This window comes from Typopeltis vanoorti, chromosome 24 (assembly GCF_054136105.1).
Source record: "Typopeltis vanoorti isolate ZY-2024b chromosome 24, IOZ_Tvanoo_1.0, whole genome shotgun sequence".
Classification (NCBI taxonomy): Eukaryota; Metazoa; Arthropoda; class Arachnida; order Uropygi; family Thelyphonidae; genus Typopeltis; species Typopeltis vanoorti.
In genome coordinates this window covers 49970714-49983628 of record NC_143572.1, presented here as the reverse complement: position 1 = coordinate 49983628, position 12915 = coordinate 49970714, and the positions used below count along the sequence as shown (strand labels likewise).

At 35.5% G+C, this 12915-nt stretch overlaps 1 protein-coding gene across 2 annotated transcripts in view; it reads right to left on the bottom strand.

Moving 5' to 3' along the window:
- Kap-alpha3 (karyopherin alpha3) overlaps positions 1-12915 on the bottom strand; it is a 212977-nt gene that overhangs the window by 69733 nt on the left and 130329 nt on the right. For both annotated transcript variants that reach the window (XM_090413974.1, XM_090413973.1), the window contains exons 7-8: positions 11648-11710; positions 8892-8960 (exon numbers count right to left, since the gene is read on the bottom strand). In XM_090413974.1, the coding sequence (XP_090270100.1) occupies positions 8892-8960; positions 11648-11710 (132 nt within the window). The remainder of the gene's footprint in view (positions 1-8891; positions 8961-11647; positions 11711-12915) is intronic.

Genomic DNA, 12915 nt, shown 5'->3' with positions numbered 1-12915 from the left:
ATGCTTCTTGTTTTTGCTACACCATAGGATGAGTGTACATAGTGAGGTCAAACACTTTTTAGAAATGTGAAGAGGATATGCAATTAGGATCAGAAAAATCAACTTTGAAGTCACCATCTAGAATCACTGGAATCTGATAATTTTTATTCAACAGTGCAGCACTGTCACTGGTATAAGGCAGAAGAATGAAATCTATATCTTCGACAGGTTTAAAGAAATATATAGGCCTATGTTGAGAACAGTTCTTTCATTAGGCAAAAAAACATTTAGTAGCACAAATATCTTCCACTGGAGCCTGATGTCTAAAGACATTCCTGCCATTTGTCAGTAAATAATTTCGAGATGGAGAATAACAGTGTGTGCATTATTCTTGTTTTGATGTACTGCAACTCCACTGGCTCACTGAAAATCTCGCCTCATTTGAATGAGGCTATTAGGCAAGCCTAAGCACTTGTTATTTGGCCTAGTTTCAGAGAGCACTTATATCTGGAAATACTCAGTAACTATGTCTATAAGATCATTGGAATGGGCTAGACAACTGACAAGAGGAAAAAATAGAAAAGCTTTTCTGTATTTGACAAACTCGAGTAAGGAGTCTTGTATAGATCTCAACAGATTACTCATTAACCTTTAATTCTCTTTCTGGGGATGCATTGTCAATTGCTCATTTCCTAATCCATGGTGAAATGTTTTGCCACTGGTAAGAGAATTGATGTAAAGTCCATTTATATCAGTTATTCTGGACAAGGCAACGTAAACCAATGACTGCTTGGTCCCTTTTCATACCTGTATATTAAAAAAAATTGAAAGTTCCTCTTAAGATTTATGAATGGTTATAGCACAAACCAGAATTAGGAAAAAGTGATTCCATTTAGCAGATATTGCTTTACTGTTATTTAAAACATACTGGCTATGTGGTATCTGATCACAACAAGAGCATCACATTATTTATTGGCTTGTGGGGCATTTGAATGATCCAAAGTTGGAAGTGCATTCTTCAAATTCGGTGCTTGCCAATTGACACAAAGCTCTATTCACTAATCCATCAGAAGTATATGTATTCGTGCTGATGAGATCTGATCTGCAAACAACCAAGGAAACTTCCGTATTATGTGGACTTCTAGCTCTGTGTTTTTGCAACTGATGAACATGTCTTGAGCAACAGAAACCAATTTGTCTTCTGATAAGTTAAGCACCGAGTTATTATAACAATTTACAGAATTGACTGCAAAGAAAGTGTAATACCATTGGGTAAAGTCCACCAACTTCTTTAGTCACAAGATGCAATTTAATGTCAGTTCTCCTCCCGAATCTTTTTTGGTTTAGAGGCATTTAACCAAGTTTTGTAAGCTTACTGACTTTCAACACTAGTTTTTGGCAGTCTAAAATAGTATCTTATTTTCTGTTCACAATTTCAAAACTTGACATTTTTTTCACCTAGAACAATGAGGGTGGAAAAATAAATAAAAAATCACTTTACTTAGAATTTTTCAAAATGGTCCCATTTTTGTAAAATGAGGTGGAACCAACTATTCATTTCATGCTGAAGTAGTACTAGACAGACTAATACAAGCTGTCGGAGTCAGTGAGACATAGTTACTTCCATCACCTGGCTTTGTATTATATATGTGGAAAGTTTACTCTCTGTAGATAATGGGGATAGGGATATTATTATTATTATTAAGAGAAACCTCCAGGGAATCAGTAATTAATCAAGGTAGGTCATACTATCTGCACCAGCTATCATACTTGTTCTTGAATTCATTCCCACTACTTGCACACACAACATACAATGGCAATCCATTACAATTTTCTCCACCCTTTGAGAGAAAAATCTAGCCTTCATCTTTTTGACAGCATTCATTCTCAACTTCCAAGGACAGCCTCATGTCCTTTCCCCACCCACCATGAAATGAAAAATTCCATCTACTGAAATTCCATAAGATCCTTTCAGAAGTTTGTAAGCCTCAATCATATCATCCCCCACCTCTTTTTCCTGTTTGTTAGTCTGCAGTCTACAAATTCCCAATCTGTCTTCATAATCAGTATTCCACAATCCTGATATAATTTTTAACACTCTCCTTTGCACTTTCTCTCTACTGTAACAGAATCACTATGGAAACCAGGAGACCAGATCTGTGTGCAGCAGTCCAAGTGAGGCCTTGATAAGACCCAGTAAAGAGGCAAAATGATGTCCTTATCCTTACATGTTAAGGTTTGTTTCAGCATTGCAATTATCTCCCAGAGTTGTACTTGCAATCTTTGCTACATGGCCTTTAAACTTCAACTTCCTCATCTACTAAACTGAGATTCCTAGCCTGATCTGATCAATTTCATCTAGTATAATCCCACCAATATAATATAAGTGAATATCTCATTACACCAAACTATGTAACTTTACATCTACTAACACTGAATTGACAGCATTTTCACAATTCCAGCCTACTGAAATCATTCTGCAAATACTGCATATACTACCATCTTTGCATCATCAGCAAATCACATTTCAAATCCTTCCCAATCATTAATGTACAGATTGAATAATAATGGACCAAGGACTGATCCTTGTGGTACACCACTAGTTAGCTTAAATCTTGCAGACTCACATTCCCCATATGCCACTTTTTGATATCTATCAGTCAGCCATTCTCTTATCCATGCCAATATTTTACATTCCAATCTCATATTCTCAAATTTATGCAACAGTCTTCTGTGCTGTATTCTGTCAAAAGCTTTAGAAAAATCAAAAAGTATCATGGTATATCCATTCCCCCTTGTCTAACAATGGTAACATTATTACAGAATGTACAACAATTTACTCAAACATGACCTTCCCTTACTAAATCCATGCAGTTTATTGCAAAGTACAGATTGTCTGTCACCCCATTCTGTACGGGAACCCTTGCCAACTTTTTCCAAAATCTTTACGATTACTCCAAAGTAACTGATAGATCAATAGCTACACACATCAGTCTTTGCACTACCCTTGTGATGGGATTACCATATATTCTTTCTCCTCCTGCAGAATCTTCTCTGTTCTGAGACTCAAATTATATAGACTGGTGAAAAGAATAGCCTCTTCAGCTGAACACTCTTTTAGCATCCATGCTGATATCCTCACTTTAATTTCCTTCACAACTTCTTTGACTGGTACAGCGGCAATGTTTATCTGGGTTTGGGGGCAATAACCAGGAATAAGGAACTATCTCCATTCATTGCTTGGGCAGTACACAGAACAGACTACTGTAATGTAGTGTGCTTTTCTCATTACAATGTTTTGCCTCTGTGCTTATGCAATAATTATACAGTTTACCCACAGGAACACTTCCATGGTTATCTAAAGTATTACACTTAATGGTCTTAACGGAATGCCTGATTTATGAACTTTTGGAAGACCTGTGAGAATTCCTCCGTAATTCTCACATTTTTCCGTTATTAATCTAGGTGTATAATAAATTTAGTTTAATCCTTTATCCAAGTGTGAGCAAACAAAGTTTGCACCTGAAAGTATCTTCAGGACTGGGGTAAGGTGGTACAACACCAGGACACTCCATGCAAAGGTGGAGCAAGCTACCAACACTCCTAACTCAGTATCTCCCATAATGCAAAACACATCTCCTTGCGGATATGTCTAATGTTATGCATTAAGGGAAGGGCCACAACCCAGACTAGTTTTGACCTTTATTGAGGTCTCTTCAGTGGGAGCCAGGCCCAAGTGGAGATACCAGGCAGAAGCATTAGCAGGTCATCTCTACTTATAGGAGTTGCCAAATGGTGTGCCACCCTTTTTTAATAAAAACACATCTCCTTTGCATTATGGGAGATACTGAGTTAGGAGTGTTGGTAGCTTGCTCCACCTTTGCAAGGAATGCCCTGGTGTTGTACCACCTTACCCCAGTCCTGAAGATACTTTCAGGTGCAAACTTTGTTTGCTCACACTTGGATAAAGGATTAAACTAAATTTATTATACTCTAACCAAGTGAAAAATAAACTTTCAGCATCTTTCTCTAAATCCAGAGTAATTTATTAAAAAAAGGGTGGCACACCATTTGGCAACTCCTATAGGTAAAGATGACCTGCTAATGCTTCTGCCTGGTATCTCCACTTGGGCCTGGCTCCCACTGAAGAGACCTCAATAAAGGTCGAAACTAGTCAGGGTCGTGGCCCTTCCCTTAATGCATAACACTAGACATATCTGCAAGGAGATGTGTTTTGCATTATGGGAGATACTGAGATAGGACTGTTGGTAGCTTGCTCCACCTTTGCAAGGAGTGCCCTGGTGTTGTACCACCTTACCCCAGTCCTGAAGATACTTTCAGGCACAAACTTTGTTTGCTCACACTTGGATAAAGGATTAAACTAAATTTATTATACTCTAACCAAGTGAAAAATAAACTTTCAACATTAATCTAGGTGGACGACCGAAGAAAGTTTAAGTTTTTTCTTTTGATCTTCATTAGATGTAGATACATTATCTATAAGGGAATTAAGTCTCTTCAAGTGACTCCGGGTAGGATCCGATGTAAGAGGCCTATAAGTTGAACAGTCGCGAAGTAAAAGAAAACTCTCCACCTTTCTTATTTCTTCTTATTATTATTATCTTATTTCGGACAAACGGGAAGATCTGCCGCTATTCGGCTAGAAGAACACCAATCTTATATTGAATACTTTAAACCTGAAAAGTCTGGACTTGCAGAACATGCCATCTTCACTTGACATAGAGTTCATTGGAGAAAGACAAGAGTTCTTCACAAAAGTCGGTTCCCCATGGAACGCCTTTATAAAGAAACGTGAAACTCTGCTTCATTCTCTTAACTTAAACAGATCCGACGGCTTACGTCTGTCCCCTTTATGGGAGATAGTACTTTACAAATCAGCTAATCTTCCCTAACTTTTTATTGTATAGATTTTTTATTTTATTTTATGTTTTATTATTATTATTATTATTTTTTTTTAGGAAATTTATTGACCTTTTTGGTTATCTTACACCAGCTACTTAGGTGGGGCTTTTTGGAATTGTCAGTTATTGTTTAATTTGAGTTTAATATGTACTGAAGATGCCTGTGACACACAGGCGAAAATTATACTATTAAATAATCTTTGTACGCGAGTTTTTTCCATTATTAATTTTGTAGTGATATGTCTACTCACAGTATACCTCTTTTAAAACTTAAACAAAAGTGATTGGAAACAATTGGCAAGAGCAGAGAATAAATATCAGGAAAGAGGCCAAGTATTCAGCAGGAGGATATTGAAAAAAAAGTTTAGAAATGGAGAAAAAACTTCTGTAAAAAAAATCAGAGATGACAAAGGTGACACAGAAATTGAAGATAAAGGTATTCTAGATGTCTCGATAATTACTTTGAAAGACTAAAATCAAATAGGCAGTGACAGATGGTGGTACGAAGCATTCAAGTGCAATGCATCAAGAGTACATACATTAAGTAATACTTGAGGTAGGAAAATGACAAAAAAACTGAAATGTGAAAATGCAGCTGGAGTCATTATATCATCATCATCAATTTCCTGATATGAAGTCTTAAGAGGTGTTCAGGCTACTATGATACCACTACATGATTAAGTTTACATTATTATTATTATTAATCTCCTATCCACAATTTCCTTCCAAATTGATTTATTATTATTTGTCAGCACTATAATATTGTTGTATCTAACATTTCATGTTTCTAAGGTACTCGTGACTCAATCAATCTACCAAGACCTTGGTCTTCCTCTGGGCTAATTTCTTTCTTATTCTACATAAAATTTATTTAGCTGGTTGCCAACATACCCAGCTTTGCTTATTCTGTTGTCTATTTCAAATTTAACCTGTCATCTTCTAAAAACTAAGCCTAAACAGCTGAAATATTTAACTTGTTCTATAGGCTCTCCCATTCAGAATGTACTTGATGTGTCCAAAGTTTCTGCCTATTTTCATAGTTTTAGTATTTTTATTGTTGATTTTCATGCAAAACTGTCAGAGAATCCTGGAGAATTGCACTGAATGTATTAAGGAATACAGCATCTACATAAAGCAAAGAGCTAAGTTTGACATCTTCAATTCCAATATCAGGCCTAATGCCACTTTCATTCATAATGTGATCCATATAAATGATGAATAAGAGTGGAGATAACTGCATCCTTGTCTTACTCCTGATTTGACATCGAACTATCATCCTGCATTTCCTTCAATTCTAACTTCTGACTTATAATTTAAAAACAGAATGTACTGCTCTGTATAATGTTCTTCCATTTGTCCACATATGACTGGCAAAAGTTTTTCTCTGGGCACCTTGTCATATTCCGTTGATTTCTCAACTATTTGTTGTAAATGAAAATCTAATATTGACGACCTCTACTTGGTCTGAACCAAGCTTGTTCCTCTTCCACCACAATCTCTCAATTTGTTTTCAAGTATGCTTGCATCAACTTACCTGGAACACTTAGTAGAAAAATTCCTCTGTAATTCTCACATTGAGCTTATTCTCTTTTTTTTTGTTATAAATGGGAACTATGAGAGCACTATTCCAATCATCTGGACTTCGTAAATGATATTTCAGATTGAATATCATTTACTCCAGCTGCCTTTCAAGTTTTTGATGACTTTTTCTACCTCAAGTACTGTGCATTCCTCATAAAAATGTTCTTTCATTTTCAACTGTCATTGCTTGTTTCATTTAACAGTCTTTCAAAGTAATTACCCCAGACATCTAGAATATTAAAGAGTAAAAACAATCTTAGATTGCTTTTACTTTTTCCTCCATTTCTAAGCTTTTTTGATAGCCTCCAGAATATTTTGCTATCTTCCTAATATTTATTTTCAATACTCTTATCGGTCTTCCCATGACTTTTGTTTAGTTACTTTTACACGTAGCTTAGTTCTCCTACATTTTTCTCTGCATTCTTTATGGCATCTGCCGACTTAGTTGCTATGCACTTTCGATATGTTTTCTTCTTTTCCACAATTACTTCTTTAACTCCTTTGGTCTACCATGGTGTTCTTATTTTTCTATCCTTTCATACAACTTCAGCACATACACCTCCCTAGCTACATCAATGTTTTTTTCAGAGTTTGCCATGGAGCCTTCAAGGTTTAGTTCTTGTTTTCACACACCGTTTATTTTTTTCCTTCAATGTTTATATAGTGAATCTACAAGTTTACATATAAAATCTGCCTAACTTTAATTTTTTTTAAAACTTTTCTTATATACTGTTGTTTCAATGAGATATTCATTTTCATTCTACTTATAACTAAGTAAGTCACTTCTAGTTTCAAATTCTCTGTACACCCTTGTATCCTGAACCAGTATGAAGATATAATTAGGAACAATGACAGTCAATGAGGATTTTCTTATTTCTTTCATCATCTCTCCACATGAACATATGCCTATCTTTATGTTTTCCTAATCTGCTGTTTAGATCTCCAACAAGGATGATTTGCCATTTTCTTTGTCAGCTGCCTGTTCTAATGACTCAAAAAATTCTTCCACTTCTTCCTCAGAATCGTCTGTGGGACCATAGGTGAAAAACTGCCTTGCAATCAAGAAGTTTATCTTTGTGTTTGGTATTGAATGCTATTGCTATTTCTTCCTTTCTTTAATGGTTACTGCCTGAACATAACATCCTATACTTATTAATTAGTAAGATCTCACCTGTTTTTGTCTTCTTTGCTTGGTAACGTTAATTATGTTCACTTGGTACTTTTTCAGTTTTTCTGATGTTGAGTTTATTCTTCTATGGGTAAGAAAAACTGCGGAGAGAAGCTTGGAGAAGAACAAGCTAGGCTCAAGCCAAATATAGGTTGTCAAGTTCAAATTTTAACTTTAAGACAAATAGGTGAGAAAATATTGGAATATAACAAAGATCTGCATTTAACTTTCATAATTCTGGAATAGACATATGAAAAAGTGCCAAGAGAAAATATGTTGCAAACACTATATTTATATGGCATAAAAGAGATATTATATTGAGCAACAAATAGTCCATACTGAGGTGTACAGCAGCAGTTAAAATTTAAAGAGGTACAGGAAGATGGCTGTATGTTAAATTAGAAGTGAGACAAAAGAGTACATATCGTCACCACTGTTATTCATCACTATATGACTCACGTTATGAAGTGGTAACTGCTATAATAAATTTAGTATGAAAATCAGCAATAAAAAGACAGATTGTGAAAATTGGTAAGAACATAGAAAACTTCAACTGCATTCTGGATGGAGAACCTATAAGATAAGTAAAATGCCAGCTAAATATTTAAACACAATTTTCAGTGAAGACAGTAAATTAAGAAATAGAAACAGAATTAGCAAAACTGGTATTGTAGGTAGGCAGCTGAATAAATTTATATGGAATAAGAAAGAAATTAGTCAAAGCACTAGGCCAAGCTGTACGTAAGTTCAAAGCAATTTAGTTTATGCATCTGAGAGCTGGGTTAAAAATTGATCACTTGATCAAAGACTGGAGACACAGATATGAGATTTCTGAGAAAGATTAGGAGAGGAATGGACAAATAACAACAAGCAGAATCATACCTCAGGTGGTATGGTCACTAAAACAGAATGAGAGAATACAGCTTAGCAAAATAGACGTTTAGATGGATCAGCATCTAGATGGATTGATACAAGAAGTGCCTTAGAAGATCCAAATATTACATCAGACAATGTTGGTGTCCTGAAAGATTGCAGATTAATTTAAAGAAAAATTGTTAATGAAAAGTTAGTACTACATAAAAAGCTTGCATTATTACTATTATAATATCCTTACACATGTCAGGAATTTGACAATGATGATAATTTGTTATATTAAATTCAACATAACATCGGGAAAATAATTTTTGCTAGTGAAATTATAAAATCACTATTAAAATATATTAATAACACAAAATAAATACCTGAACTTTTACTTCTTTGTGACTTAATAAAGGAACCAGCTGGGGTACCACACCAGAATCTATAACCATCTGGTGAAAAATAACAAAATTATATACTGTACCAAATATATTAATAATAAAACCATTAATCATTAGATATATAGTTTTTTACATACTCTGAATCAGTAACACCAAATAACCTTAATAGCTTTGCAGAATACAAAAAATCTTAAGTCAAATTCCATAAATTTAATCAATTCTAGTTTATCGCATTTAGGTATTGTGATGAAATTACTGATTTTTTTTTTTTTTTTTGCATAATTATATGTTTTTCCATTACCAAGATAATTATTTTCATAGTAGAACACAATTATATACTCATATGCAATACAAATCATAATTTCACATACTTTTTAATACTCTTATGCAATTCTAATTATGATGGTGATATTCAGCTTTGTTATGAGGCACACACACACATGCAAGCACATCATTCTATTCATTCTACCCATGCATATTATTTATTCCTTTCCCACAAAAGCACTCATAAATTCCCATATCCACAAACAATTATTACATATTTGCAAAATTGAATAGCATGTTGTATTTATAACCAACCACTTTTAATTATTAAATTCAATCTACCCAATACAGCATTAAGTTCTATAATTGTCATTATAAACTGTTGTGAAAAGAAAAACAAATAAGAAAACATTAATATATGCATAGCCTTTGTAATAAAATTTGTACTAGGAGATGGGATCCTTTTGCTATGATTGTTTGCCTTTAGGACATGCTACACTGATGGTTCTAGTGTTACGCTAGAGTTGTAACATAGTTGTTTCAAAAGCTGCAAAGTTTCGAAAGAAACTTTATCCCCATCTGCCAAAAGCGTTTTTATCCATTAAATCTTCTGTAACACGTATGAGCTGAAAATATGGGGACTTGCTGAACAAACTGTATTCTGTACTGACTTAAACAACAGACAAACATGATGGTAAAATATGATCAAATGGCATCCCCAGATGCGATTTCACCCAGTTAAATACCACTTTTTCTGCTTTCATCAGAAAATTCCGGTGGAATAACTGCAAACACAATGGAAGTGAGGATAAGTACCATTAATAAGAAATATCAATGGCAAAGCAGTGACGTTATAGCATGTCGCAGAAATAACTTGTTATGTAGTTGCTTTGTTTTGTTGAATTGTTTTCACTAATTATTTGATTGTAGTCATTCATTCTGTGATAAGTGCTTCTGTGCTCCAATAATGCTGGTATGAATCCAGAATCCAGTGAAATATCACAAATTACGAGGTGGTATCAAAAAGGTTTCGAGACTAGGTTTGTAACACACCAACAGATGGCAGCACAAGGCTGCACGCACAGTCACAGGGAGCACCTACCTTCATAAGTCAGTGTGGCAAAAGATCGTTCTGTGTACATTGGGAGCTGTGCAACTGATGCTATTCTGACTACCTGCATTACCACATCTGCGATTTCATCATGGAGAGCAAGTTAGAACAAAGAGCAAACGTGAAATTCTGCATGAAACTGGGCAAATCTGCCACAGAGACGTTTGACACGATTCGGCAAGTTTATGGCGATGCTGCAATGAGTCGTTCGAGATGTTTTGAGTGGCACGCATGCTTCAAGAGCGGAAGAACATCACTGGAAGATGATGAGAGATCAGGAAGACCTAGAACGAGCTCAACCCCCAAAAATGTTGAAACCATTTGGAAACTTGTGCATGAGGATCATCGGAGAACACTCCACAACATCGCTGCCATTGTCGTGTGTCATACAGAATACTGTCATACCAGGCAATCCTCACGTGTGATTTGAACATGTGCCGTGTTGCTGCCAAGTTCGTCCCCAGGCTGCTGACCCAGGAGCAGAAGGAACGAAGTCTGCCAAGAACTCCATCAGCGTGCCGTGGATGACCAATCCTTCATGTTGAGGATCATTACCGGTGACGAAACTTGGGTGTACGGGTACGACCCTGAGACGAAGCAACAGTCTTCACAGTGGAAGAGCCCATCATCTCCATGACCGAAAAAGGCAAGGCAGGTCCGCAGCTTGACCAAGTGCATGCTCATCGTCTTTTTCGGCATTGTGCATCGAGAATTCGTCCTCAGGGGCCAGACTGTCAATAGCAAGTTCTACTGCCAGATTTTAAGGCATCTGAGGGAGGACATTCGGCGAAAATGACCAGATCTGTGGCGCGCGAAAAACTGGATTCTCCACGACGACAATGCACCTGTCACCGAGCTATCCTCACACAAGTTTCTTGTCAGAAACAACATGATCTCACTTCAGCACCCAGCCTTTTTGCCAGATTTGGCTCCTGCAGACTTTGCCCTCTTCCCGAAGATGAAGATCCAGCTCAAAGTTTACCATTTTGACACCATTGCGGAGATCCAGTGCGAATCGCAGAAGGTGCTTGACATGCTTCGAAAAGAGACTTTCAAGACACATTCCAGAAGTGGCAAGAACGCTGGGAGTGCTGTACTGATATGCAAGGGGAATATTTTGAAGGTGATAGTGTGTAAATGTAGATAAATAAAGTAATTTCTCATAAACAGAGCTAGTCTCGAAACTTTTTGATACTACCTCGTATTAAACGTAATAACAAATATTTTGTTATATGATATCGTGAGTTAATACAAAAACTGTTAAAAAGGTATAATGAACTGTTGCTAAATTATATACTTACAGTAAAATTATTTTCAAAATGAAAACCAAATTAGTAAATCTTTAAGAAAACAAACTACTTACTTGTATTTGATCATTACCACCATCAGTTAGATAAGACAAAGCCCATACAGTATCCACTAATATCTGAAATAAAAGAAAATCAGTATGAAAGTAAGCAAATAAGAGATATGGATATACATTTTTGTTCTGTTTTCATTTTTATTAAATAAAATTTGTATATTTTATTCTACAGTTCACATCTGAAAAGATGCAACATTCTTTTTAAAATGTTTGTACATCTTTTTCTTTTTAATATGATGTTCATTTTTATCCTGCTCAAATCTAACTGGCAATCATTTCCCATTTTGAATTTTCTCTACGTTCTTGTGTTCTGAAACGGCATGGATATGCAGTTACCAACAAAAAATAGTGTTTTGTGTGTATCTTCTCTTCTCATGTGAATTTGTGCACATCATTATGATAGAATATGGCATTAATAATGACAAGTCCATGTCCTGAACAGAAATCCATCAGGTAACCAACATTATATTAGTGCTGCTCTTTTCTCCTAATTTTCCAAAACATTTCCTATTCTGCTGCTTAGATCTGGCTTACATCCTCAACTTGAAACTGCCTGCTATTCAAAAATATGAGGTTTTATAGCCATTCCTTAATCATAATTTATAGTTATTTGGAAAATTCTCACTTGTTTTTATCTTCACTGTTTCTTCTGCCAATATTACAACTTTTTATAATAAGCCAAAGGGCTATTTTACCAGCGACATAAGTTAAGTTAAAGGGAGATGGTAAATCCCGTTTTATTTTATAGCCGGGTACGAAACTCGGATCGAAATCCATCGAATCCATAGAGTTTCATGCCGAAAAAACTATCGGCGAGCCCAAATGTAAGTGATTACTTGGGTAGTACAACACCAGGGCAACTCCAAGTAATGGAGCAAGCTCCGTCACTAACCTTAATATTCTCTCATAATGTAAAACACAGCTCCTAAGAGATGTATATATACTGTCTTACATTATGAGAAGAGGTCACTACCCAGACCAGTTTCAATCTTTTCTGAGGTCTCATCAGTGAGTAGGTAGACCTGGAATATCAAGGTTTTAAGTGAACTGAACTTGCATATACCTCTACTATAGAATTGTTGAACTGGTGTACTTCTATATTGTTATACTACTATAATAAGCCAAAAGGCTATTTTACCGGCGACATATTTTGGCTTATTATAGTAGTATAACAATATAGAAGTACACCAGTTCAGCAATTCCATAGTAGAGGTATATGTAAGTTCGGTTCACTTAAAACCTTGATATTCCAGGTATACCTACTCACT